Source organism: Corvus moneduloides, chromosome 18, assembly GCF_009650955.1.
Source record: "Corvus moneduloides isolate bCorMon1 chromosome 18, bCorMon1.pri, whole genome shotgun sequence".
NCBI lineage: Eukaryota > Metazoa > Chordata > Aves > Passeriformes > Corvidae > Corvus > Corvus moneduloides.
Window position 1 is genome coordinate 11,247,258 of NC_045493.1, and position 27,085 is coordinate 11,274,342.

The 27,085-nt window shown below is 41.8% G+C and overlaps 3 protein-coding genes across 9 annotated transcripts in view; 1 reads left to right on the forward strand and 2 right to left on the reverse strand.

Annotated features, from left to right (window-relative positions):
* Positions 1-252: 252 nt before the first annotated feature.
* RAD9B (RAD9 checkpoint clamp component B) lies at positions 253-7,869 on the reverse strand. 3 transcript variants are annotated; one of them, XM_032128175.1, is made up of 9 exons: positions 6,050-7,869; positions 5,710-5,824; positions 4,969-5,068; positions 4,759-4,865; positions 2,844-2,950; positions 2,311-2,375; positions 1,659-1,781; positions 1,108-1,360; positions 253-832 (listed from the first exon to the last, which is right to left on the reverse strand). In XM_032128175.1, the coding sequence occupies exons 1-9, from the start codon at positions 6,137-6,139 to the stop codon at positions 701-703; spliced, it is 1,092 nt and encodes a 363-aa protein (XP_031984066.1). In that variant the 5' UTR covers positions 6,140-7,869; the 3' UTR covers positions 253-700. The 3 variants fall into 3 exon arrangements, with proteins under 3 accessions (XP_031984066.1, XP_031984064.1, XP_031984065.1); XM_032128173.1 differs by having other exon boundaries at positions 253-1,360; XM_032128174.1 differs by lacking the exon at positions 6,050-7,869 and having other exon boundaries at positions 253-1,360; positions 5,203-5,799.
* An 810-nt stretch (positions 7,870-8,679) lies between these two features.
* On the forward strand, positions 8,680-12,962 carry VPS29 (VPS29 retromer complex component). 2 transcript variants are annotated; one of them, XM_032128074.1, is made up of 5 exons: positions 8,680-8,785; positions 9,183-9,194; positions 10,986-11,177; positions 11,350-11,585; positions 11,884-12,962. In XM_032128074.1, exons 1-5 carry the CDS (start codon positions 8,783-8,785, stop codon positions 11,999-12,001), a joined length of 561 nt encoding a protein of 186 aa, XP_031983965.1. In that variant the 5' UTR covers positions 8,680-8,782; the 3' UTR covers positions 12,002-12,962. The 2 variants fall into 2 exon arrangements, with proteins under 2 accessions (XP_031983965.1, XP_031983966.1); XM_032128075.1 differs by lacking the exon at positions 9,183-9,194 and having other exon boundaries at positions 8,694-8,785.
* Positions 12,718-27,085, reverse strand: part of KNTC1 (kinetochore associated 1) — a 32,137-nt gene continuing 17,769 nt past the window's right edge. For 2 of the 4 annotated variants that reach the window (XM_032128064.1, XM_032128065.1), the window contains exons 41-64: positions 26,360-26,488; positions 25,628-25,744; positions 25,162-25,271; positions 24,730-24,940; positions 23,965-24,054; positions 23,516-23,687; positions 23,039-23,097; positions 22,681-22,897; positions 21,998-22,071; positions 20,867-21,077; positions 20,648-20,757; positions 20,214-20,263; positions 19,778-19,856; positions 19,115-19,233; positions 18,853-18,988; positions 18,481-18,576; positions 17,779-17,835; positions 17,378-17,432; positions 17,234-17,297; positions 16,547-16,676; positions 15,586-15,675; positions 14,901-15,046; positions 14,001-14,091; positions 12,718-13,729 (exon numbers count right to left, since the gene is read on the reverse strand). In XM_032128064.1, coding sequence (XP_031983955.1) covers positions 13,682-13,729; positions 14,001-14,091; positions 14,901-15,046; positions 15,586-15,675; positions 16,547-16,676; positions 17,234-17,297; positions 17,378-17,432; positions 17,779-17,835; positions 18,481-18,576; positions 18,853-18,988; positions 19,115-19,233; positions 19,778-19,856; positions 20,214-20,263; positions 20,648-20,757; positions 20,867-21,077; positions 21,998-22,071; positions 22,681-22,897; positions 23,039-23,097; positions 23,516-23,687; positions 23,965-24,054; positions 24,730-24,940; positions 25,162-25,271; positions 25,628-25,744; positions 26,360-26,488 — 2,661 coding nt within the window. In that variant the 3' untranslated portion in view covers positions 12,718-13,681. Of the gene's footprint in view, positions 13,730-14,000; positions 14,135-14,900; positions 15,047-15,585; positions 15,676-16,546; positions 16,677-17,233; positions 17,298-17,377; positions 17,433-17,778; positions 17,836-18,480; positions 18,577-18,852; positions 18,989-19,114; positions 19,234-19,777; positions 19,857-20,213; positions 20,264-20,647; positions 20,758-20,866; positions 21,078-21,997; positions 22,072-22,680; positions 22,898-23,038; positions 23,098-23,515; positions 23,688-23,964; positions 24,055-24,729; positions 24,941-25,161; positions 25,272-25,627; positions 25,745-26,359; positions 26,489-27,085 lie in introns of those variants that run through there. The other 2 variants (XM_032128066.1, XM_032128067.1) reach the window with 2 other exon arrangements.

Genomic DNA, 27,085 nt, shown 5'->3' on the forward strand with positions numbered 1-27,085 from the left:
TGGGGATGTGGTTGGTGGCACAGAGGCACAGCCAGGGCTGGGGTGGCTGGGCTGTCACTGTGCCCTCCCTGCCCTGTTCTCAGATCCACACCTGAGTGACACCCAATGCCTTCTACAGCAGTCTGGCAGACAGGTAACAACCCTTAAACTGACTGGGAATTTCAGTGTTTTATTCCAGTGTGTCTTTGGAAATACTGCACTGCCTCTGATGTGTGATGGAGGAGACGCAGGGAAGGAAAAGAGTAATCCATGTCTGAAACACAAACCTTTATTTTTTAAAATGCAATTCTGTGACAACTTTGGTTGTTCAGTTAAATGCTGGTTCTGCAGAGTCTCTGTAAAAACTTGAGTTCTGGAGCTGGGCTGGGTTTGGCTGTGGCAGAGGGCATGGTTGGGTTATTTTTCCAGCACCCTTAACCAGAACAGCAGCTTCATTTGCCTGATGTGGTAACAGAGTTTGAATTCCAGCTGAGACTCTCTTAGTGAGAGTGTTCTGAGAGCAGAACCCCAGCAGTTCCTGCAGAACACACAAACCTCAACAGAGTCAACTGTGACCTAAATTTGTGCCATTACAAGAGCACTGACAGTTCCAGAACGTTTTGTGCTGCTGGGTCACAGCACCAGTGACAAATGCTGGGCCTGCATTGCCCTTCCCTCCTGGGCACTCCCCACTCTCTGTCCTTGGACCCCAACACTGGAACTACAGAACCTGGGAGCTCTGCAAGGCACCAAAATCCTCCTCGGTGTCACTGGCTGTCACCAAACTCTGGAAGGTGTCACCGATGGCCTCCTTCTCCTTGGAAGAAACAGCTCCGAAGAATAAGGAATGAAACTGGGAAATGCAGTATTTGTACAGGTAAGAATTCTGTGATACAGAATTGGGGCATTAAATATTTGTGAAGCCTTTGCTACTTCAAGATCTTTCTCAGCTGCAGCGTTTCCCAGTGACACCCACCTGCCCCCCAGGAGTGTTCCCAGCAGTGGTGGGGTTTTCCAGCGGTGCTGCTGTGACAGCTGATGCCACTGAAACCTCCCGTGCACGTGGGGGTGCTCAGCCAAACAGCAGCTGTGGGGTTCCAGTGCTGACACCACGGGGAGTTCTCTCACCTTCTCATAAGGAGCCTCTGTGGCTTCTCCTCCCACTGCCTCAGCCGTGGCTGCTCCTGCTCTGCCTGGCACATCCCTCTCCGTGCCTCTGGGAATACTTTCTACCTCTTGGTTTGCCAAAGCACTTGGGGGTTTTGCAGAGTCCATGCTTGGAGTGTTTCCCTTCTGCTGTGGCTTTTTGGAAGCGGCCATGTCTGCCTTGCTGGCTCCATCCATGGAGGTCTGTTCAGATTTATCCATAGGTGTCTTTGAGCTGGATTGGACAGAGTAGGGCAGTTAGGAACTGGCTTTGTGTTTCATTGGAATACCCTTTTTTTCTGTTTGTGAAAAGATTACAGCTTTAGAGGAGATTCTCAGCATCTTCCCTCCTGCTGCAGCCAGACCCCGTGGAGATCAGGAAAGCAGCAGCTTGTACAGTGTTCTCTCTTGCACCCCTTTGTTGCTGTTGTGCTGCTGAGATGTTCCTGAACCCCTCTAGTTCAGAGTTTTCCTGTGAAAACCTGAGTTTTTCACCCTCTTAAAACCTCTTTTTCACCCTCAGCCCCCGTTACCTGTCCCAGGGCTGTGGGCAGCAGGGAGGCTCTGGGGAAGCTCCCTCCTTCTCAGCCTCACACAAGGTAGCCAGGATAAAGCTGGCCTCCAGCAGCAGGTCCTCAATGCTGAAAGCAATGGGTCTAAACACAAATATTGAGACAAAACAGCACAGAGAATTACAGATACTGTGGGAGGTGACACAGATCCTGTGATTCTACATATGGGTTAAAAAGTGCCTCTGAAAAGCTGAAAATCTCCTGTATTTGCTGCAGAGGAATGAGAGAGGGGCTCCTGTTGCAGATCTCACTGCTCCAATGACCAAATGCTGTGCAGTATCAAATGAGAGCTTTAAATATGTAATTGTTAAAATTCTATTTATTCAGAAAACGCATTGTTTCTGTAAAGTGCTAAATAAATCATGGCATGCATGAGACTGAGAGCCTCAGGTGTCCAGGTAATTTATACACAGGAGCTCATCAGTCAGCACGGCTGCCTTGGCAGTGCCCATGCCTGGGTTCAGTGCTTTATGTGGAATTACAAACTCTACTCCTGGATCACAGGTTAGAAATGGCTTTTGGTTTGAAATGAAAATCTGCTCTAATCTGCAGTTCAGTATTCACTGGGTGACTGCAGGGAGTCCAGTCCAGTCAGGGCAGTTCCCACACGTACTTCCCACATCTGTCGAAGTGGATGGACACAGGAACACTGGTGGCTTCGGAAAACACCAGCAGGCCCTGCAGAGAAGGGGGGGGTGAAGTGCTTGTTAAACCCAGAACATTAATATTTGAATGTAAGTTTATCCCAGCTGCTGTTTACTGGCAAAAAGAGGGGGAAAGTCTGCTGCTTCTAAGAATGATTTCTGTCCTCCCTTGCCAGAGCTTTGCCAGAGGAGGTTCTGCATGGAGAACTTCCCTGGTCACGATGCTTTCCCTGGGGCAGCTGTGCTGTGTCTGCCCAGCACAGAAACCACATTTTTGTTTCAGAAATGTTTTGTTTGCCTTTCAAAGGCTGCTGTGAGGGGCTCTGCTGTGTTTTGGGGATCCTGGGGTTTAAAGCTAATCCTCAAGCAGGTGCTGAAACCCTGCTGCTGTCAGGTAGGACACAGCCCAGGGCCATTCCCCAGGGACCATCCTGTGTTGTTCTGGTCCAGTCAGGCAAGTTAATGGGAAATGGGTTTTTTTCCAGACAAATTCTTACTTTACCCTCAGTTCTTTAAGGCAAAATGTCACTTCAGAATCTACTCCAACTTGAAAGTAGTCAAATTCCTCAGGACTGAGCTGTATCTCAGTAAGCATTGTCCTTGAAAAGTCTGTTTGAGATAACAACAAAGTCAAGGACTCACAGAAGTTTGAACTCAACGAAACTGTGATTATAACCCTGAGGTTTTTACATCAGCATTGTTTGAACAAATAATTGTGGTTTTATAGTGGTTAACAGTAGTAAATGTTTAGCTCATATATATATTATAATTAAGTAAAATCCTGAATCTATCTAGAGTACATTGTGTAGATTTAAATGGATTTTAGCAGAACCTGTTCCATGTTCTGCTGTGTGATCTAACCCAATACCTGCTGCTGTTTTTGCAGATCTGCTTCTTCCACAGGCATCCATCACTAATATTCCCAGCTGCCTATTGTTGCATGGATGGGAAACCCAAAATTCGGCCTTGACTTTAACAGATTAATCAAAATTGCTGCCAATCACCAGAGCACAATGGAGGTGGACTGAGGCTCTTTGTTTTAACAATTACAATCTTTTCCTGACCCTTAAGTGGCAACAGGAAATTGGCTGTTCATTTTCAGGTATTCAGTTGTTTGTTACCGTGGCTGTTAATAGGTGTGTGAAGAGAAAGTGAGAGGGCGCTTTCCTGAAGTGTGATAGTCCCAGAGAGCTCAGAGAAATTCCCCAGCAGCTCGAGCTGCTCCCCGGCAAAGCCAGGCTGCTGAGGGAGTGTTACAGGCGATTCTCTCTCTTCCCTTTCTCTGCTCAGGAGCTTTGTTTCATCTCAGCCTTCAGGGCCCCACCGAGGGTTCAAGCAGGCTCTGCTAAGAAGTTCCTTGTAGCTGTGGCAGGCGGTGTTTGTCACACACGTGCAGCTGTGGCTGAGCCACAAAGGAGAGCGGGTCTGGGCAGAGGGTTCGATTTCTGTGAAACCTGAGCGTGGAATCCCCCAGGCCATGGCCAGGTGAGGTGTTCAAAGGACACGGGAGGTGCTGCCGGCAGGGAGATTCACCACGAGCACAGTGCCTCTCATTGCCCCTCCTCCTCCCTCCCTGGGGTTTGGTATCTCTTTACAATTGTACCATTTTTCGCTTTCTTTCTGACAATAGTCCTGGTAAGTGAATGTTTCCAAAGTAACCACATTTGTCATTCAAAATGTAATCTTTGTATTTTCAGTAATTTCTGCCCTGTTTCACTCCAGCCAGTTTCCTGCTCTCCCCTGTCTCTTAGCCCAATTCCCACCCCAGTGCTCCGAGCTCTTCCCAGGTCATTATCCCCAGCTTTGGTCATAACAAGTACGAAAAGAATCTCTTTATTATATGATATACAAGAACCTCTACTTCAGAACCACAATTATATCTTCAAAATTAGTTTGAGTCACACCCCAAGAACCTACAGCTTGTTCTCCGTGTCCTGGAGATGTGACCATGGCAGTAACAGTGCAGGGCCTGCTGACACTCTGTGCTGTCCTCAGACTAAAATATACTCTCTAATGATATCAATTCTGTAATTGTGGTATTCAGATTTAAATAGTTCTTTTTAAAACATAAAATTATCCCCTTTTTCCTGGCAGTTGCCGGGCTTCTGCTCTTGCAGCACAGTAATTACCTCTTTCAAGCCTACACCAAGAGGCGTAATTTATTTCAATTGGCTGCTCAGTCTGAGATCTGCTACTGACACCAGGAAGATGTTTCAGTTTATTTCAATTTATTTAATTTATTAAAACCAGAGGGTGGCAGCATGACTTAAAATCTCTCTCTCTAATGTTCTGTTAAAAATATCGTTCAGCCATAAAATTCATCCCACATTTATATAATGACAGTTATTATTCCTTGAGTTCACCTCAAAAAAAGCATTAAACCCCCAAGTATTGGTTCACGTTTTAAATTTCCTTACCAGTGTCTTCCTCAGTGTAACTCTTGAAACAAACTTTCATTGGAGTTACTGACAAGGTTATTTCTTCTTGACTGGTTGGAAAGTGAATCATCACATCAGCCAGCAGCCTGTAAAATGTCATTCAACACTAAAATAATTCTATCTATGACTATTTAGCATTTGTTACATTAGAAAGTAAAACTCAACAAAAAAGAATTCTGTGTTTGTTACCTGGAGTGGACTTTAAGAATGTTTGGACACATGTGCTTTGCAAAAATAGCCTGCAAGGGATCACACTCTTGGAATGTCAGGTTATAGGTTTTTACAACACCTGAGTATAAAGGAAATGAACAAAAATCAGTTCTGGGCTGTAATTTTAAAATGTACTTCTTTTTTCTAAAGTATTAATTGTTGAATAGAGGAAGTAACCAGGGGACTTAGTCCAGTTACATGGAAATAACTCACCACAAACAGAAAATGGAATCCACCTGCCATCTTCGACTCCCTCCATCCTATTAGCTGTGCCTGGACAGCATCCGAGTTTTTTAAGGATCCACAAGAAATGCATGAACAGCAACAAGTGCAACAAATACAGGGTGGGAAATGGCCTCAGTAATTAACTGGTAAAATAATATAAAAGGGGGTGGAATGCAGAAGCCAAACCCTACAGATCTCTGCATTTCTGGGTAAGGATGTGCTAAGGGAGCTCAGTTGTCTGGAGAGCCAATTCAGTGATTATCCCATTATTGGTAACACCAGCTGGACTATTGATAATACAAACCACTGCCTCCAACCCAGCACAGCTCTGTGGGGGGAGATGATGTTTATTTAGGAATTTTCCAAAGACTGATGCTGATGAACATTCCCAGGCCTGCTGGGCTGAGGATGAGACCAGCTCCTGCATTGATAATGGCATGAAATGTTGTGGGTTTTAACTGTTTCTCTGTGAGGTCACTTCCCCTGTGACCTTACCGTGCCTGCAGAGGAGCTGAAAGGTGATGTGGTGGTCATTGGGGTTGGTGAAGATGCTGCATTTCTCTACATTCCTTTCCAGCACATTTACACATCTAAACACAGGGAGAACTGACTGTAAAAAAAGATAAATCAGTGCAGAGGTTACTCCCTGAACAGCTTTGCAATAAATATCATTTCCCTGGGTTTGTACCCTGGTTTATCTCAAGCTCCTGCACTTAAGGCTTCCCTAAACTGCTCTGGGGACTCTGGGAGAGCCCAGGCTGATCCTCACCCATTATAATTTCAGCTGGAAATTGGGTTAATTTGCTGTTGTGGGCAATGACTCATTAAAATGTACCTTAATTATCAATTTACAGGGGAGGGATAACTGCTTTTCCTTCTGACACGGTTGGGACACAGCTGTCCAGCAGTAATGTTGGAAAAACATGGATGAGAAGAACACACATGCATATGCTGACCTCGAGGAATTCACTGATCTTAAGGCAAGCTGGAAATGGAATCACAGTCATTAGGGTTGGAAAAGACCTCCAACATCATTGGATCTAAGCACTGATGGAATAGAAGTAAAATAATTTATTAACTCAAAACTATCTCATATTGAACTTTTTAAAAAAAGCCTCCTCTGGCCTTCAGTGCCACCAGCAAACCTGGAAATGTACATCTCAAAAGGATTAAAAAATTTAAAAATACTTATTTTTAAAATTGATTTTAAAATTATTTATAAAAATAATTGAGTTACCCAAACACCCAGAGCTCAGCTTGTGGTAGGGGCATTTGAGGGACATGATCCATACAAATGAGCAAAGACACCACTCACACCTCAGAAATTCTTCAGGTATTAAAACAAATAATCTCCACTTGTGGTTTTCCATCCTCCCAGTGAGTCAAGGAGAGCTGATCACTTTTAACTAAGAAACCTCTGGAGAAAACACTAATTTTGCTGGAAATGGTGTTTGATTAATCAGAGGCATTAATGGATGTGTTCTTCCTGTTGAGTCACAACAGTACAAAACATGTTGTTTTTAGAGGCAGCTCCTGTGTGGTACAAAACTCAAACCTTTTGACATGTGACAACAGAACTGAACCTCGTGGCATTAATCCAGATGTCCTGGACAACAAAAAATCAAAGGATCTTAGGGCAGAGCAGGAACAAAATCTTCCATAATGGAATCTGCATAATTACAATCACAGAAAATATGGCATTTGTCCATACTGAAAGTGGAGAGAGCTGAGAATGTGATGGACTGAAAGGCACCTGTAGGAAAACACAGTGTCCAACAGTAAAAATACTGGGCTTCCAAGAAAGATTTTAAAATTAGAATAAATCAAGTTCACTTACACCTTTTTCTACAGGGTCAAACCAAAATTCATCACTAATCCGTGCTATGGCATGTATTGCTCTTCCAAACACTGTCAGGGAAAGAAAACACTGCAGTATGCATTCTAAATTAAAATAAAAAGGTGACACTGCACTTTCTCCAGAATAATTCAAGAAGAAACATTTCCTTCAAATGTATAGGAAATTTGTATATTGATGGTGGAAAATGTTTTTTTTTTCTTTTTAACTGAAATTTTAATTTTCCAAACCCGTGATGTTTTGGAAAGCTGACTCTGATGAGGCACCTCAAATATTGCACGTCCCTTTGCAGCACCTGCTGTCACCACAAATTAATTCCATCAGGCAAAACTCCACCATTAAAAATGACATTTAGCAGATGGAAAGTCTGAGAAGAAACAGGACATCTGGAGAGATGGAACCCTAAGAAACACAGCGGAACCCAGCAGAGAGCCTTGGGATTCGCCTCTGGCAGTGGCAGAGCAGTTTCTTCCACAGAATGCTGCACCCAGGATTCGAGCTGTGCCTCTGGAGGTGCACAGGGAGACACGCAGCCAGGCCGCGGCATCTCCACCTGGGAGTCCCCAAACCCAGCGCTCTTCTCCGCATCCCACACAACCGCCCGATCCCGCTGGGATGAGGGAGAGGCGGATCCCCAGCTCTGCTCCCAGGGATCGTGTTCCGCTCGGGGCCGCGCCTGAGGGCAGCGCCGGGAGTAGCGCCGGCCCGTCCCGCTGCCGGGACCCGCAGCAATCCCCGCATATGCCGGGTTCCCCGGGCTCCCCGGGCTCCCCGGGCTCCCCGGGTTCCCGGTACCTCGCAGCTGCGCCCCCCCAATCACGCACTTCATGGCCGCCCCCCCCCACCTCCCTCACGGCCGCGGAGGGCGGGAAACGCCCCGGGGGTGGGGCCTGCGCCGCGAGGAGCCCCGGATGTGGAACCGTGAGGTCCGGGAATTGCGGAATTACGAAATTGTGGAGTTACGGAATTGTGGAATATCCCGAGTTGGGAGGGACACGCAGGGATCATCGATCCAAACTCTGGCCCTGCACAGACACCCCAACAATCCCACCCTGGGCATCCCTGGCAGCGCTGTCCCAACGCTCCTGGAGCTCTGGCAGCCTCGGGGCCGTGCCCATTCCCTGGGGACCTTGGGCAGTGCCCCCTCTGGGGGAGAACCTCTCCAGATACCCAACCTGACCCTCCCTGACACAGCTCCAGCCGTTCCCTGGGTCCTGTCCCTGCTCCCAGAGCAGAGATCGGAGCTGCCCCTGCGCTGCCCTCGGCAGCACCAGCTCAGAAACAGAGCCAGGAAACGCCCCCGACCTGAAAGCAGAGAAGGGCTGAGCATGGCACTAATTAGCATGGGAGGCAAGAGAATCATTAACCAATAAAATACTAATTAATAAAAGAAGTGTGTAACTTGTAGCCAATGAACACAAATTCCTTTGTTTCCCAAAATGCATAAATAGTAAAAAGTTTTGCTAGTTGGGGTGCTTGGTTTGTGGGACACCACAGAGCAGCCAGGCTTGCGCAACTCTGAAATAAATAAATCAGTCTCTCTCTCCCTCTCTCATGTCATTATCGGCTCCTTTTGCGGACAGCTCTGGTTTCACGCGTGTAAAAACCCAGTCAGCGGCACGAACGCGTTCGGCGCTGTGTTCTCCCTTCCCAGCCGCCGTAGCGGGGGCGGTGCCGGGCGGGTTCCGGGAGGGCCGGAGCGGAGCGGGCGCGATGGTGAGAGCGGGGGGACCCCGGGACTGCCGGGACCCCACCCGGGACCCCCCGCACACCCCGGGACCCCCGGCACGGCCACGGAAGCCGAGCCCGACCCGGGCGGGGGAGAGCGGGCGGGAGGGCGGTCCCCAGCTGAGGCGAGGCCCCCAGGGGATGAGGGCCGGGCCGTCACTGCAGGAGCCCCGTTTATAATTTGTATTAATTTTATCGTAATCGCATTAATTTTTTTTTTTTTTAATTTTCTTTAACGCTTCTTTCATAACATCGACAATTCATTAATTATTATTTGCCCGTTCATTTGGCTGTGTTTTCTCTTCTGTTACTTCCTCTCGTTTAACATTGATCATGTTCCGCCCTGTTTCTCATCCCCTGCAATCAACTCCTTCATTCCAATCAGGCTGGGCACAGAGTAAGTTACTCCTTGGCTCTCGCTAACACCCGTGGTAAGGGCTCGTTCGTGTTACTCCGTGTCAGTGGCAGGTGGCTCAGATGAATTTAGGGGCTGCTGGTCAATCCACGCTCCAGGTCACACCCAAATTCCTGGCAAAATCCAAGTCTTTCATCGTTCTCTGCCACTGCTTTATGCTGCAGATACCTGTGACGATTAAACACACTGCAGTGCTGTTCATTTGGTTTAGTTTGCCAAGCTTTTCTGTAATGAATGGGAAGTGAAATGTGATTTTGGGGGAAATGTGGGGCTGAGAGTTGGTCAGCACAGGGAATGTCCGTGTTGAGTGCACACACTGCTGGCACGGTGGGTTGTGTAAGTGGTAGGATAATTTTATTAAACATCAAATACATAACTGGCATTGCACATTTAAGTCCCTTAGGCAGTAGTAGGACAATCTATTGCCACTTAATCAAAATCACTGTTACTCACTTGTTACTCTTCAAAGACCATAAAAAAAGTCTTTCTTTTTTTTTTTCTTTTCTCTCCTGGTTTAGTTTTAGACTGGTCACTCATTGATTAAAAAGCTTTTTTATTGCTTTACTGGTACTTCCAACCATCTGTCTCCTGATGGCTTTGATGGTGGCACTGAGATGTTCTTAATAAAAAAAAAAAACAAACCCAAACAAATCAAAAATACCACCCAAGTTCCCCCTGCCTCTTTGAGGGCTCTTAGCCTGAAGGTAACTGCATGGCCTAAAAATACATGAAAAAAATCTTTAAAAATACAATTTCCTAGCCTAGTTATATTTGTTTATAGAAATAAGTCTGGGCTGTGTCCTTTACAAACACATTTGAGGGTATCATCTTAGGAACTGCCTCACTAACATGAAGTGGAAGATAAAATCCCTTTAATATGGAGCCATTCTTTGAGTTACCAGGGCTGAGTGTCTCCAGATCCAGGGTTTTCCCAGTGCAGTGCCATAACATCCCCTCCCTGCTTTGTAAAGCTTCTCATGTCCTTTTTGCACGATTAATTTATCCTGTGTTGCTCACATTATTGCTTTATTTGCAGATTTAAAGCCTGTGCTGTTAAGCCACAGCCTTGCATCATCTCAGTCCTTAATTTTGAAGCCCCCACTACATTTTTATTCTGGCATCTGTTGCATTGAAACTATAAATGTACAGAAGTGGTAACGGGAACACTCTGTGCAGTGACCTGGATTGGCTTCTCTGCAGTGTCCTGTTTGTATTTTGTTGTTACTTTTTAGCTTTATTCAGTTTTTCAGTGGTTTCTACAGTGAGGACTGTGAGCACGCTTCCTTTTCTGGTCAGCTATTAACACATGTTGCAAATTTGCTGCTTTTCAAAAATATCTTGGTATTTTTTTTTTGATAAGGGGAGAGAAACTTGGATGAAGAGTTTTTTAAGAGAAGTGGCTGCAGTTTAGCCAGGTCTGTGCTTGAAACATGTCCTAGAGAAAAAAGAAAGTGAGATAGTTTATGGTAGTTCCCAATTTTGTGTAAAATACTTAAGGTAATACAACAGGAATTTGTTATCTTGCACTGTTGGCTTTCAGCAACAAAACACAAATAATTCTGTAACTTGTGTTTGTAAAGCTCCCTCTGATCACGGTCTGGCAAAGACCCTTGTTTCCCTCAGAATAGAGCAGTATTCCATCACCATTCCATCCTTACTTCAGCAGCTTTTAGATCCAAATGCAAAGTTGTGACTCTGCAGAAGACATTGCAGTGCTGACTGTGCCCTAACCCGTGTCTGTAACCCTCTCTCTCCCCTGCCCTGCCCCTGAAGTTGGTGTTGGTGCTGGGAGACCTCCACATCCCCCATCGCTGCAACAGCCTCCCAGCCAAGTTCAAAAAGCTGCTGGTGCCTGGGAAGATCCAACACATCCTGTGCACAGGGAACCTCTGCACCAAGGACACCTATGACTACCTCAAGACCCTGGCTGGGGATGTTCATGTTGTCAGAGGGGACTTTGATGAGGTAGTGTCCATTTTTTTGGGGTATCTTTTACATAAAGGTGCCATTTGGGGTTCATTCAACTAAAAGTCATGAATTGAGTTCCTGAGCTTTCCCCTTCTTGGTGTTGCATAGGGTTGGGTTTAAAGAGGAATCTGTCTAATCTGGGTTTGCTTTTATTTTTCTTTATTTGTAGAACCTGAATTATCCTGAACAGAAAGTTGTGACTGTTGGACAGTTCAAAATTGGGCTGATTCACGGCCATCAGGTGATCCCCTGGGGTGACATGGCCAGCCTGGCACTACTCCAGAGACAGTTTGATGTGGACATCCTCATTTCAGGACATACACACAAATTTGAGGCGTTTGAACATGAAAACAAGTTCTATATCAACCCAGGATCAGCTACAGGAGCCTACCATGCCTTAGAGAAGTAAGTGAATATTAGGGGGATTTTTTCTTTTTGGTAACAAAACTGAATTACAAACTCCTGAGGGTTGATATTTATGATTTAAATGTCAGGGAGAGGATAATTACAGTTGTGTAACTTACACAGCTGTACTTGCTCAATCTCCTTGACTGAAAGATGAAATACAGCCTCAGATCTCATGTGCTCTACTTACAGAATTAATACCCATTTTTCTTAAAGTGATTTCTGTTAAATATTGGTAAAACACTGCTAAGGGGATTATAGACACACAATCAGTATGAATTTTTTCCTCTCTTTCCAGCAACATCATTCCTTCATTTGTGCTGATGGACATCCAGGCTTCTACAGTAGTTACATATGTCTATCAACTAATTGGAGATGATGTGAAGGTAGAAAGAATTGAGTACAAGAAATCCTAAAAATGTTTTTGCTTGTCTGGTATTTTTACCATCTCCTCCTGAACTGCAAGTTCCAAAACTTGATTGCTCATTTACAGCCCTGCACTGTCGCTAACAGCTTAACAATGTAACTTCTTGGTCATGAATTTAAACAACCTCGTGTTTGCTTTTCTCTGTATGAATTGATTTGTAAAATATTCCATTAAGATAACTGTCTAAATACCGTTCCTTAATATTGTAATAAACTCCACTTCATAGAAAAGCTGAGCTTTGTGAGGTGTTGTTGGGGAAGAATGCAGCAGTTGTGGTGGTTTGGTGTTCAGCTTCTAAGGGATGCTTGTACAGGGCTTGAACAAAGACATTGAGGCCTCTGGGACCAGGCTGGGTTTGCTCCAGAATCCAGTTTATATTTAATTTTCTCAATTTACCATTCTCAACTAAGTTAAAGGAGTAAAATGGCTTGAAAGTATTACAATTACCTCATAATTTCACTGTAAACAGTTTGAGTCTTTCTCTGATCAAAGCAGTTCCAAATCTCCCTGTGCTTTTATGGCTGATGATCTCGTTAAATCTGTAACCAGTGAGGAGAGGCTTTCCTTTCTTTGTGGCTCACATCCGACACTCCATGTGTGTGCACTTTGCTCCATGCACAGAGGCTCCCAATGATGTAATTCCATGTGATGTTCTCAAAGCTGCTGAAGATAAATATGGCTTGCTCAAGACAACTGCACCTTGTGGCTCCTCTGTTCCCACAGCTGCAGGGAACTGAATGTATTTAACAGCTCCCCTTTCTCACAACTGCTGTAACTTTCCAACAAAACAGAGTTTTATCTTTGTCTCCCACAGCAGAACGTTTAGAATGGGGGGGCAGTTTCCTTGGCCTTTGGATTATGACTCTTCCATCAGCTGGAACCCTTATTTCTGTGTCATGAACTGACTAAATAACTTATTTCTGTTCAAAATAAACCTGCTTTGCCCTGGACAAAAAGACATTTCAGGCTGGTGTCTCAGGAACCTCTGGCTAATTGCACTTCATGCAGTCAGAGGTAGGTTGAAAAGAAAACCTTGGCACAAGTTATTAAAGGAATTTTATTGACTGGAACATCAGTTGATTGACAAACTCATAATTAAGAGGTTTACAGAATACTGTAAGGGGCAAAAACTGATGAATAAGTTTATTTTTTAATTTATATTGTAAGGCCAAAATTGACACATAATTTTATTTTTACTGTAAGGCCAAAATTGATACGTAAGTTTATAAAATTACACTTAAAATTTGTCTGCAAAGTATTTTACATGAAGCATACCCCCTGCAGTTTTATAAAAGCTTATCACAATGATGGCAAGGTTATGTTGTTGTGAGTGACATCTCAGAGTGGTCCTGACAGCAGGCCTGAGCACGGAGAAATACAGAAGTAAAAGAAATAAACGTTACTCCTTCCCAAAGTTAAAGTGCTGAGTATGAACTGTTGACTACAAACAGGAAATTCTGCTGTGAATCTGAACTGTTTTCAGGGGGATGGAGAATGGAGGAGAAGCAGCCTAGAACAGCTGAAAAAATGTGGAGAGGTTGTGGACTCTCTTGGTAAAAGCTTTGGGGTTTTAGTCTGATGTTCTCTTGACCAGGACAAGAGTTCTGAATGCACAGCCCCTCCTCCTGCCAGGAGAGGGAGGAGGGGAAAGGGTAAATCTCAACCTAATTTATGGCAGTTCCAGGACACAGGACCCCTCTGATCCAGTCAGGTACGTCTGGAAGGTCAAAGAACAATGTTAATAGGGCTTAGGAAAATGGGATATGATCCAAGACCTGGGAAAGTCCTTGGAACTGTGAGGGTTAGCATGGCACAGACTTGGTTCAGGTAAAATGAATTATTTGAATTGATGAAGGGATGTTTTATTGTATGCAATACATGTTACTGAAGTAGATCGGCTAAAAAGTATTTTTGCAAAAAGTTGGGTGAAAATCTTTAGAGAAAAAAGGAGAAAATACTGCCTGAAATGCAGAAGTGGTTTGTTTTACCTGCAGAAGATCAGATGCTGGGATGTCTGCCAGAGCAGGATTCCCACATTTCTCTTGATACTCTTGAATCAGGACCGTTGCATCATCAAGACTGTAGGAGGCAAAAGCTGATCAGCTTTGTCAGATGAAGCTCTCTAAAAAGCCAATGATTTAAACAACAAGTAGAAAAACAAAGTATGATCCCATAGTTTTGAAGTCAGATGGGTCCTGCCATTTCCCAGTAGAGAAAACAAGCCTGGCTTTTTCCCTGGGCTGTTAATAAAATCAATATATTCTAGAATTTAAATGTTTATTGGTTCCTGTCCCAGTTTGAGTGTGGGATAAATGGTAACCCTCCCAGCCCGAAGGTTTGGGCTCTGGCCTGAGTGCCCCCAGATGTGAGAGGAGCCCAAGTGCTGTGAACCACCCACAGGTGAGTGGGGCCCAACCCAGGACCTTTTGTGATTTAAGTGGAGCACAAGAGGTACTTTTAATTCTTGAAAACTTTGTGGCAAAACCACCAATTCCCAAGTCTTCAGTACAGGCAGCTCATTAATTTTTTTCTGAGTGTTCTTATTGCTGAAGCTGTGACTCTGTGATGCCCCCCTGAGCTGGATTCACCTAAAGGTAAGGTCAAGATTTTGATTATTTCACTCTGGTTGCTTCTATTTTAACTGCATTTCATCTGCTGCTAGTCCAGGTTTAACAATCTCTTACTTGGTCTTGAATAGCTGTAAAACTCTGTCCTAAGTATGCAAAGTAGTGAGGTGAGATTTATTTATTTAACTTAGCAATACTTCAAAACCCCTTAGACACCAAGTACTAGAGAACCTCCAAACAGATGAAAATCAAATAAAGGTGAGATTTAATTCCTGTAATTACTACCAGTTACACCTGGTTTTTTACCATTTATTAACTTACCAGTTATTTTTGGCAAAATAATCCACCAGCCCTTTTATTCTGTGGGTGTTTATCAGGTGTTGCTTCAAGAGTGGGTAATACTTGGTTTTCCAGAACTGTTCATAGAGCTTCTCATTGATGATACTGTCCAAAACCAAAGAGCTGATCTGTAGATTTAAGTTTTAGTAATGAAAAGTATTAATATTTTAGACAAAAGAGATTTTACTTTTGAATGGTAAGAGCTCATAGTTTTCATACTGGACTCTATAGAGAACAGGGGGGGTTTTTTTTATATTTTGTTTTTTTAAGTGCTGTGAAATGGCAGATTTTCTGAAAACTGATCCCAGATTCAGAGAGGGAAATGAGTTAAACTTGCCCAAAGGGAGGCAGCTGAAGGCAAGGCAAAAGTGCAGTTTCCTAAATCCTTTGGCCTTTTAGCTTCAAATATTTATTTCAAAAAAACAAGGTGGTTCTGCTGCCCTCCAAACAGGGGCAGCCCAGAACACAGCACTGGGTATATCCAAGAAGTTTTTCAGTTGCACAACATAAATAAAAATGTATTTTACAAGTATTTGACATTTTTTGAGCATTCTGTTAAGTAAGGCTGGATAAGATCAGAGGAGAGAGAAAAGAAGGTCCTGTGTACATTTATCTATCAAAAAAGCCTCCAACTCAAAGGGAAGTGAAGTAAACTTTATTTATTTACCTGGGAAGCAAATGCTACCAGTTCTCCAGTGTCCATGTGTTCCTCTATTTGTTGCAGCACAGTTTCTTTCTTACACGTTGATAACAAACTCTTGTGAAAATAAGTTACAAAACATTATTATTCTGTGCTTGATTCAAGTAGGAACTCTCCTTCAAGAACAAATACTTGATTTATTCAGAAATATTTTGAAATTCTAGGTGCAAACATAGAATTATCAAACCAGGATCTGTGTGGTTGGATGGAAAGTGTTGCTTTTAACTCTCAAATGGTGTTTTGCTGTAGCTGTCACAGAATTTTTTGGCTGAATGTTTTACACTTAAGCTGTGATTTGGGGAAACCTTCTGAGCGTAACTTTAATGAAGCCTAAGAATTTAAGGTGCCTTGACTGGTCCCAGTTTGCTCGTGACAAATATGGGAACAGCCTATAATGCTTCATCAGGGAGAACAATGCAGAGCATAAATTAATAGAAACAAATGAAGAGAGAAAGGAAAATGTCAAGGCTCATGGATGGTGAGGATATGGCTTTAAGGCAAAAGGTTTATATCAGAACTTGTGGTGCCTATCAAACATCTTCCTTGGAAGTCAGGAGCTTTCAACTCAACACTCTTCCAAAGTAGGATTTAGTATTTTTCTTATGATCTGCTACGGCTTGGGTTTTGCTGGGTTTTTCCCCACGAGTTTTATGGGTGGGATCCCATAAAACATCCTCAAAGTCTCTAAAGGCAAAGTCGTATGACAAAGCTACTGGGGATGGCTGGAGCTTTAAAAGAAAAAAGAAGAGGAAGTGTTCACATGATCCTTTTAGAAGCCTTTGGGGGTGGGAAATGTTGAGCATTCATCAGCAGGGATGTGTTTAAGTTAACTGGAATTCTGAGTTACCACCTTTGACAGTCTCTGGTGAGCAGGACATGCTTAAAGACATTTCCCTTGCAGAGACAGGACATAAAACTTGTTATTTACCTGGATTTGCTGCTCTCGCTTCTCAGAGTGAGGAATGACCAAGAGGCACCCCAGGGCAAAAGCTGGGAGGTCCAGCTGGGTGTATTGTTTAGCAATTCCAATGATATCCAGGTCAGCCAGGACAGGACACCTTCAGGAGATCAGGAGGGAAGGTCTCAGCTGTGATTTGTTTAACTGGATGGCTCAGCGCTGCCAGCACAACTGCCCTGAGATTTGTAAGTCAGGTAGAGCAACGCATTTCTACCTCACGTTAATTTCAGAAATGGCCAAGCAAGTTGAAATTTCACTGAATACAAATGCACGGGGATTTTCTAGCCTGAAAAAAATCTCAAATCCCAACTCCAGTTTCTCTTTCTAAGCAGCCAAGGTCCTATTTTGAGGGGAATTGCTGGCCAACTGTTGGCCCAGAGCAGAGCTTTGGTACAGATACCTGCACCAAAGGATCCAGTGTAGGATGCCTTTCAAGATAATCTTTAAGGTCCCTCCCAACCCAAACCTGTTCTATTTCCTAACTAACTTTTGGTTCACGTCAGGCTCTTTGAGCGCTGGTGGTTCTTTTGAGCAAGTCAGAGCACTGTGGTGAATCAAATAATGAAACAATGTGCCTTTTACACTGTAAAGGCAATGCCAGTCTGGTTTATGGACAGGATGTTTAGGCGCAGAGTTAGGTCAGCACTGTGAACTCACTTGAGCAGAAGCACAAAGCACTCCCGGCACTCCTGGAGCTGTTTGGGACTCGGTGGACACGAGGCTGAGAAAGAAAGAGAACGAGGTGTAGTAAATCTACAACCAAGTTACTCCAGGAGCAGGACAGTGAGTTACAACCCCTACCTGTGAGGAAGGGGGACAGGACCACACTGCGCCAGGCTTGACTGAAGCTGGGAATCTGTTGGCAACAAGGTTTCTTTCAAGTAACAGCCAAAAGCAGGTGTAACCAAGTGTGTTATAAACACACACACCCCAACCCACTGCACCTGGAAGAAGGCTGTCGATATTCCTTTTTATTTATCCTGGATGAATTATTCCCTAACATTGCTGTCCTTATCTCAGAGTCTAAGATTTAGGCATATTCTGACTGATGGCAAAATGATTCTGTCCAATGTTTACTGATATATTGCACTGTCATAAAAATAATAGGAATTCAAAGAGAATCTTTTCATGGCTGACATGCAAAGACTCTAAGTTTTTGTTAAGTGAAGAAAAAGATGAGAAGCCAGCCAATATTTGCTTACCTCCCATAATGAAGGAATCCCAGTAATTGCAACCAAAACTCTTCTTAGATACTGAATCTGGAAAAAAAAACCATTCAAGTACTTTGGTGTTTCTGAAGATTTGGCAATAATCCACAGGACTGCATTTAGCTTGTTTTGTCTGCAGGATGCAAACTTAAGAGTTTCTTAAGGTACTTTCTTTGTATTCCTTTGATACCTATGGAAATATGCTTTGTAGTTTAGTAAATTAAATTATCAACCACACTGCCAGGTACATCTGTTACCTCCTTAGGCTGCAGCAACTTTACATAATGTTTGACAATCACAGGCAATTAAGATTCTGAATGCCAACAATCAGGATTTCCATCACATTTTAGGGGTCATGTTTTGTGTATGTATATATGTACATACATGTATGCACAGTTTGCATATATTTGCACACAAGAATGTGCCTGTTTATGTTATAAAATGATAATAACATGAAGAAAATTATCAATTTATTCCCACAGGATTTACTCTGAAGGGCTTTTCAAAAAATGGAAGTACAACAATTTCAGATCAAAATTCAATGCTAAGACACAAATTCCTCAGATCTTCACCAGTTCAGTATCTCAGAGCCCAAAGTAACCATGGTTTATGATTTCTGTATCTATCCCATTCTTCAGCATAACCCCAGCCTTTTTCTCACCTTGCTGAAGGACTTTATCCTTAAAAATTCCTTACCATATTGAAGCCCAGGAGTTTCTGTAGGAGGCCATTCCAGAGCTGAGAATCATACACTTTGTATTCTAAACTAAGCTCTGTCACCAGTCTCACAGCCTGCAGGGGAGCAAGGACACGCTGCATTTTAACAGAAATTCATGATCTTCAAACCTTTACAAGCCACTTTCAAAATTATTTTACACACAGTAGGAACAAAACCTAAACCATCTAAATGGGGTATAATTTTATCTTCTAACTGCAGGAAGGGTAAAGCTTTTATCTGTCATCTCCAGAAAACATTGAAGCAACATCTATTAAGAAAAGCCTGTGCTTTGCAGAGAGGTGTAGATTCACAGTGTGTAACAAAATTTACAAAGGATTTAAAAATCCTACCCTGGGTTCGTGACTGTGGTTCTTCCACAGCCCTTTAATCATGCCTTCCTTGGGACTCTTGTGGAATGATTCATAAGTAAATGGAATATTCAAAATCTCAAACTCTGCCAGATAAATGCAGCACTTCAGAAAATACCTGTGAAAATAAACCCCCAAAGCAGGAGTTAAGTGATGTTTATATTTAATCCACATATTCAAGCTCAGGATAACACTGAAAAGTATCCTTCTGTTGCTTTAATAATATGGAAAAAATTCATCTTACTTGACTTTCTCAATGGGTTTCTTGAAGAGTGATTCCACAGTGTTGGTATCTGCCAGGTAGAGCAAACACCTGAATGCTCTGGTCCTGTGAGCAAATGTCAGCTGAGTGTCACCAAAGGGCTGAGGGGAAAAACAGTCCCAAAGTCACAACAATTGGCTGAACTGGAGAGGATCATCCTAGAGGTATATAACCCTCTAGGTTTTCTAGATTTAAGATTATTGGTGCAGGCAAGAAAAATATATTTGAATATTTGTGATATATAATATCACAAATATAATTATTAAGTGTGGAAAAACTGGAGGTTAAGGTTCTGTTGAAACAATTTTACCACTTTCCTTTATTCCACCCAAAGTGAGCCAATGCCTTACACCAGCTTAAGGCACACTCTAAAAAATGTTTAGTGAAGTTGTTTCAGATAATATCAGCAATAAGTTTAGAAAACCCAGAGTTCAAGGGCTGCTCTTGGCAGTCAATAGCAAAATTCAATGAAAATCCCAGTTTTAACCCAAAGGTTGGTGAAGGGGGAAAACACAGAGCTCATACAAATCACAAACCATCCAAAACACAGATGCAAAGGCCATAGGTTGAAGCTCTTGCAGTTAAGCAGACAACATTTGATTTCAATAAGAGGTGAAAAGCTAAAATAAGAATTTAGCAACTCACAGATGTGACAGATGTTGTAATTGCAAAAAGCATTCTTGAACTGTAATCCATCGGGCGAGACTGAAGGAGGTAAATAACTCTGCAAAAATGGGTTTGTTTTTAATGCAAGCACAGCTACTGAAATACAACACATCAACAGTCATTGAAATGTAAATATTTCACTGTCAAAAAGAGCAAGGATAAGTTATTCCAAGGATATGAAAAAGGAGGGGAAAACCTCCAAAAATCTAGTCTTAAGCACTTGCATCTGTAAGTTATTGTCAATGGCACTTCGTGGCATAAATAAATATTGGATGATTCAAAAGTGATGTCAGCAGAAAGTAAAAATAAGAACAGTGAGCTCTGAATCACACACATTTCAGTTTCTTGAAAGATCCATTTTTAACTGGCAAGTTAAAGATAATTCACCATATTACAGGTAAGACAATACACGTACCTTCGGAGTTCCTCATCCTCCTGTACCTCTCCAAAGATATCTTGGGTTTTCTTTAAAAAGAAATGAAAATTTAGATGAGTTTTCCACATTGCTTGGATAAATAGCTGGGTCATATCCCTGCTTAAAGCCTGGAATCAGTGTTTGATGAGGCTGATATATTTACAAGTGCTTTACTCCTTCAGGCTGGCTACACAGCACCAAGGGGAAGGTTTTAATCTCTACACAGACAGAAGGGAAAGCACTTCAAATCCTTCTCACCAGAGACAGCAGTGTGCTATTTTAGGAAGGTATTGAAATCTTAAATAGATTCAGGAGTACTACAGGCAATTTGTGTAGAATAACCTCAATTTTTTTGAACAAGTGGAGAAAAAAAAAAAACCTTCATATTTTATGTAACTGGTCATTTTCCTTCAAACCCCAAAGTGATGACTTACCCCTGAGGGTGGTGTGCTTGGACACAGCCATTTAGCCAGAAGTTTGTCATAAATTTTGTTCATATCCAAGTTGTTAATCTCAGCTATCTCCTTAGCTGCCACATGGATATCTACAGGAAGAGGTGCAGACAATGTTCTTTCCAAACCAGCATCACCTTGCTTGGGGTTTTTTTAAAGAGCTTCTCTTTGCTCCTTTGAGCCTGGATTATGAAAACTCACCTGGATAATCTCTGCCAGCTGGATTTTGGAATCTTTGGTCTATACTGTGGTGTTCATACAGTAAAACAATCAGATTTGCTGGTTTCCCAATGGACTTTAGATGCTCCCCAGTGTTCAAGTTATTTGTTATCAGGACGTTTTCTGTTGCTGCTCTCTTATATTGCAAGTGTAAGTTCCTCTGGAGGACTTCTGCTTTCTCACATGGCTTATCCTTTAGCAAAACACCACAGTTTTACATTAAAAAGCCTCTTTTACTAAAAAGCACAAGAAAAAGTAATCTTAACTTTTTACAGACAGGATCTGCTTTTCAGAGGTGTCCCCACACCTGTACCCACAGATATTTTCTTCTGCAGACAGAGAGGATTAACCCTGTTGCTCTAGCTAGGAAAGGTATTTTGAAAAAAATTGCAAAGCTATGTTGTGAAAAAGCCAAATAAAATATGTGGCAGTAGGTAAAATGAAGAGATTTTAGGGTAAAATGGAGAAGAAAAAAAGATTATTATTAAAACTCGTGGCTGCTCAAATTTTAGTTTAATTTCAGTTTAATCTGGGCACAATTCTATCTGATCATGTGACTAAATAGAGATAACTATTTAGTGTTCTTTGTGCCTCAACAACTCCATAGGAAGTTTGATATTTACGATCAAAGCTGAGATTCTTATTCACCTTTCCCTGAGAAAGGAAACCATGTAAAAACAAGCCTGAGAATCAAGTCAAAGCAGATTTTTTTAAAATATAACACTGCAAACAGCTAAAGAATCTTGGAACTCTAAGCAAAAATTAATAATGCCATTGATCAAAGCTGGGTCAGGTTCCACCTCATTCTCCTGCAGCACGAAAAATGCACACAACAGGAGAAAGGACAAATTATTCTTCCCTGAAAATGCTTATTTTTTGTCCAAGCTCCAAGAAGACTAAGTCTGATTTTTGCAGGGTGTTAACAGGAGACTGTTTCAAGACAGAGGATTCTTCTGGGGGGGTCACTTCCCCAAAAGTATTTCTCATATCAGGGTTGGTTATGGTACAATTTACACTCCACTGCCCAAACCACCAAAAATTAAAATACAAACTTAAGTATTTTGTAATTTTTTGTAATAATTCCACAACAGTCTGGCAAGCAGTTTCCATCACCTGAGCTGTAGCACTCTTTAGCCACTTCTCAGCCAGATGGAGACAGAATTTCAATGCCTGGACATGGTCAGGACCTTTTTAAAGATAAAAAAAAAAGGAAGGGAAAGAAGTAAATAAATTAAGTTTTCATTAATCTTTCCTACAGTATATCCTATACCCATTTTATTTTGAAGAACTAAAAAAAAATTAGAAGCTATTTAAAATAATAGGAAAACTCTTGTGTCTTAAGAGCAAAAAAATATTATTTATTTGGATTCAAATAGCAGAAAAGGTAATTAAACTGGGCTGAAATATTGGCTTTTGGTGGAAAACATGTCTGAAGATGGTGTGAACATGGAGAAACTTTTGGCAAGACAACAGGGCCAGGTTGGATGGGGCTTGGAGCAACCTGGTCCAGTGGAAGGTGTCCAGGTTGGAATAGAATTGGTTTGGGCTGGAAGGACCTTCAAGCCTTTCTATGATTCTATAAAAAGAGAGAGAAAAAGGATTTGATGGTGGTGCTGTGACATCAAATGGCTGTTGGTCTAACCAACTGTTCAAAACTGGATGCAGGAGCATTTTCATCCTCAAACTTTGTTGGGTGTTATTCAAGATCAGTGAACAAATGTTCGCTCACACCCTCACTCTGCTGGTCCCAAGCCTTTTCTCCCCCCATTCCTTCCCCCATCGCATTTGCAACCCACCTGTGGGGAATTCCTGGGCAATCTTGTGAGCCATGGCCACAGCCCACTCTGGATTGACTATGGACAGCATATAGGACTGAAGTGCCTGCACAGTTTTTATGGTTTCCTTGTTAACAATGGAGGTACAGCCACTGTTTCTCATTTCGAATATTTTTGGTTTCAGTTTTTTTTCAAAGACATGTCGAACTGCAGACATGTGGAAGGTATCCAGGGAAACCTGGAAAAATGTTAAAGTAGATTAAGAGTTGTCAGAGCTTCTACAGCGAGGCCAACATCACACACAAGAAAGATGAAAACTTCTTTTTTTGGGGTGTGGGGGAATAATGTTTAAATAAATTCCTTCAAGCTGTTACTTTACCTTCATTAGCTTGGAAATCAACAGAAGTGTTGGGAAGGTTTCCTCACTGAGCTCTGCAGCTGAAAGGGAAAAATCAGTTGCCTGTGAAAGTGTCACAATCCACTGGCAGCTTCCTCTGTGAAATTAAGCACTTTCTGTTTATTGGTGGATGGGGACCTCCATTGGGAGAGAAAGGATATGATTGCAATTATCCCCACTGGCCTGGGAAGTGGGATACATGGATAAATTTTAGAGATCCCAGGAAAGAATTTGAGGACAAACCCTGCATTGTATTTATCATCTTAGCTCCTCTGGGCAGCAATCTGGGAGCACAAGTGCTTTCAGAAGTACTTGGGATGAAAACTGCATTAACAAAGAATTACAGTTAATATACAACATATACTGTAGCACTTTAAATGTCACAGATAGCAGAGAAAGGGAATGTGATATAAATATATATATATATATATATATGGCCATAAAAAATGCTGAACTTACATATAATGTTCCAGAAACACTGGGAAGTTCTGAAGAACAGCAGGTGAAAGGGCAGCCTGGTGTGAGCAGCTGGAGACAAGGGAATCATCTGCTCCAAAAGATATTGGTGTTCTAGGTCCACTGGTGGAGAAATTCTTGAATAAGATTTCAGATGTTTGAGGAGGCTCAAAGCCTAGGGAGAGGAAAAAAAAAAGAAAGAAAATATAAACAAACAAACTATTAAGTCCTGGAGGCAATTTTTTGGGGCCAGTTGTTAAATACCTGCAGACTTTTTGTCCCTGCTACAAGAATTGCTGAGAAACTATTAGAAATCACTTTTTTTAAGGCTGTGTTCTGAGGGAAGGATGTGTACATGGAATAATTCAACTGATTTCAACAGTTCTGAATGAATAATAAATAGACAAAGCAGAAATGAGATGCCATTAGCAAGGTAACACATCTGGACACACCTGGCTCAGCTGGATGCTGGTGTTCTTCTCATCAGCACTCTGGATAACTCTCAGGACAATTTCCAGAGTTTCATAGTCATAAGGATCCAGCTGTTCAAAATAATCATCTATTTGATAAGATGTTACATGATTTGTCTTATAAAAACATACAAGTGAGTTAATTTTTCCCAGTTAAACCTGTTAATTACCAGTTTTAATTACTGTTTCTTCAGTGTTATGTCAATATAAGCAGCATGATATAATTATCTAAAATGCATTCTTAAATCCTACAAAAAGTCATCAGGATTTTCCAGAAAGACCAAAGACGTGCTGAAAACAACAACAAAAAAAACCCCAACAACCAAAAACCCACCCCACAAAAACCCCAACCCTTCAAATACAAAACCAAACCCCATCCAAACAAAAAACCACTTCCAACATATCATTTTTACCCCCACCTATTTTTAATGCAGAACTTATCCAGGGTACTTAGAAATTACTTTTTAAAAAAATTATTTTCTGGCTGGTTGTATTTAAGGGAAGTGGGGATGAAAGGCTTCTACCTCTTTTAAGAAAATTAGGTATGTTGCTGTAATTTCTTTTGCAGAGAAGCAGAAAACTGAAACTTAACATTCACACACTACAAAAACTTGGAAAAAACACAACCTTTTCAGTTTCTGTGGAATTATTAATCTGTCCTTCAAGTGACATGCAGCATTACTAGATGGAGATTCCAGGGATTTGGCTGTGGTTTTTGTTTTGTCTTTATTTTATCATTTTTTTTACCTTGCACAATATTCCACTGAGGCTCATGACCAGGTATTTGGTGCTCTTCAGCAGAGGAATTATTTTTAGTGCTCTGCCCAGTAATGTGGAATGAGGTTGCCTCTCACTGCTTTCTGCAGAGTCATCTTCAACATCATTTGTGTTTGAATTCTGGAGCAGAAGGGTTTCAATGCAGAGCTGCAGTGCAACATCACTGTCCAGCATGAAAGAGCTAGGAAAGAACAGAATATGATTTTCTCTGTGACCTTTGGTGTCATCAAGGAGCTTCTTTCCTTATGAATGAATTAATCCAAGGCCTCTATGTATTCTGAATAGCATTTTTCAAAAAAGAACAGTTTGAATATTATATTAATTAAGATTTATTTAAATCAGAATAGATTTCAGTGCCCATGGCTGTTCTTACAGCAACAATAGATTTAATAGGATCAGTACCTGCAGTAATTCAAGATGAGACCTGTGTCTACTTCTGGGTTTTGTACCAGCACTCTTATGAGTTCTTTCTTCCTTATTGGTGGCTGTCTAAATACAGTCTCAAAAGAAATCTACAGACAAAGAAATAATTCATCTTCTCACCTTATACAGTGAAGCTTCTACTTTAGTTTCAACCCAAACACTTTCATAGCAGGAAAAAGCAGTGTATTTGCCAACTATCCCCTGTGTCAAATAATATTTAAGAACTTGAATTTTCTTTTGCAGCCCCCTCAATTACTGCATTTCTGTTTCTGATGTTTATTTATGCAGACAAGCAGAATGAAAAAACAAAAACAAAACCCCAACTTTGCTTACATTTGAGTGGTAAATCTGTCTAACACCCTCCCCCCTGCATCTCAGATTATATTGGTATTATTAACTGATTAGTTAATAAAACCCTAAAGTAAGTAAATAAATAAAAACTTACACCAAATTTACCAAGCTGGATACCCCATTCTGCATCAATAACCAATTCCTGGAATTTTCTCTTTTCTTCTGCTTCACCATATCGGTCAGCAAGCTGTGTTCCCACCAGAGCTACTGCCTAGAAGGAAGGAGAAGGGAAATGAATGCAAGTCTGATAAATAATCTGAAATTTGGGAATCCTGAGGTCTAAACCCTTAGAAGAACTTCAAGTAATTCATGATCACACAACTGTATAAAATGAAAACAAACCTCAGAGAAGGTGTCAGGACTACCTCACCTCCTGATCTGGCAGTTCAAAGCTATTTTAAAATTTACTTTCTCAATAATATTTTCCTAACATTGTAGAAAGTAATACAAAAGTTGCCTTTTAGGCACTTTCTCAGAATTTACATTACTCTCCCTCCCCATTTCTTTATGCTTTACTTCCCATCTTCCTTTCTATTTTAACAGATATATTCACTCATTCCATTCTTGAAAACTGCTGCCAGAGAACAACTTATCCAAAATAAAATGTAGATTTAAATAATGATGGGAGCTGAAATAAATAATTTCAAGCTTTGGAATAAGTCATGATGAGGTAACCCAAGGCATAGGTTGAAAATCACATTCATTTTGACAGCAAGTGCCTGTGCCCAACTTCACACTGTGGTACAGGGGCAGCTCCTCTCCCAGTGCCCTGGGAATGCCAAACATTCTCTGTTTGCTGAAGAAACTCGAGGCCTTGGGAATTTACCAAAACTTTTCTGTAATTTTGCCATGAATTGTTTATGATCTCCCACAGCTTATTGAACATCTCTTCCTTGGGCAAAATACTGCAATATCCCAGGGCCAGCTTCTGATCGATGACACGAGAGTTGAACACCTGTGGTTTGGGAAAAAAAAATCATAAACCTTAGGAATTTATTTAATTTATTCAATAGGTCTCTTTGTATCAAGTGCAACACATGAAAAATGCTCCATAATTTTAGACATGTATTGGGCCTTTAAGTTAGAAGAAAAAAAAAAGAATAAAAATGCATTTCAGGATTTGAAATTTAAAATCTGAATATCCTGAAGCCCATCTAAAAGTGACTTCCCTTAGTCTAAACTGCCTTAGAAGATGGTAAACTGCAGGTTTTGCACAGAGCTTTTTAAAAACTACCAATCTAAAACAAATCCAGGATTTAAAATGAGACAGAGAATACCTACAGAACATAAAGGCCATCCCTATCATTTGGGACCTTAAAGGATCCCCCAAAGGTGAGGCTCCCTCTGTACAGAACCTTCCAAGCAGAGTGATCAGAGCAGGAACAAAGAGCCACAGGCCACAAGGGACTCAAATACTCTTTGGAAAAGGCTGTTCAGGGAGGTGGTTGAGACACCATCACTAAAGGTGTTTAAAAGATGTGGAGATGTGGTGCTCAGGACATGGTTTAGTGGTGGACTTGGCAGTTTTAGGTTAAGGGTTGGACTCCATGAT

Excerpts from the sequence above, each read along its gene's own strand:
- VPS29 (XM_032128074.1), top strand. Across the intron at positions 11,178-11,349 it reads TCAGAGGGGACTTTGATGAG|AACCTGAATTATCCTGAACA; the intron begins GTAGTGTCCATT and ends CTTTATTTGTAG. Across the intron at positions 11,586-11,883 it reads GCCTACCATGCCTTAGAGAA|CAACATCATTCCTTCATTTG; the intron begins GTAAGTGAATAT and ends CTCTCTTTCCAG.
- RAD9B (XM_032128173.1), bottom strand. The coding sequence starts at position 6,139 with ATGTTTTTCCAACATTACTGCTGGACAGCTGTGTCCCAACCGTGTCAG. Across the intron at positions 4,866-4,968 it reads ATTCTTAAAGTCCACTCCAG|GCTGCTGGCTGATGTGATGA; the intron begins GTAACAAACACA and ends GACATTTTACAG. Across the intron at positions 2,376-2,843 it reads TTTGCCTTAAAGAACTGAGG|GGCCTGCTGGTGTTTTCCGA; the intron begins GTAAAGTAAGAA and ends CCTTCTCTGCAG.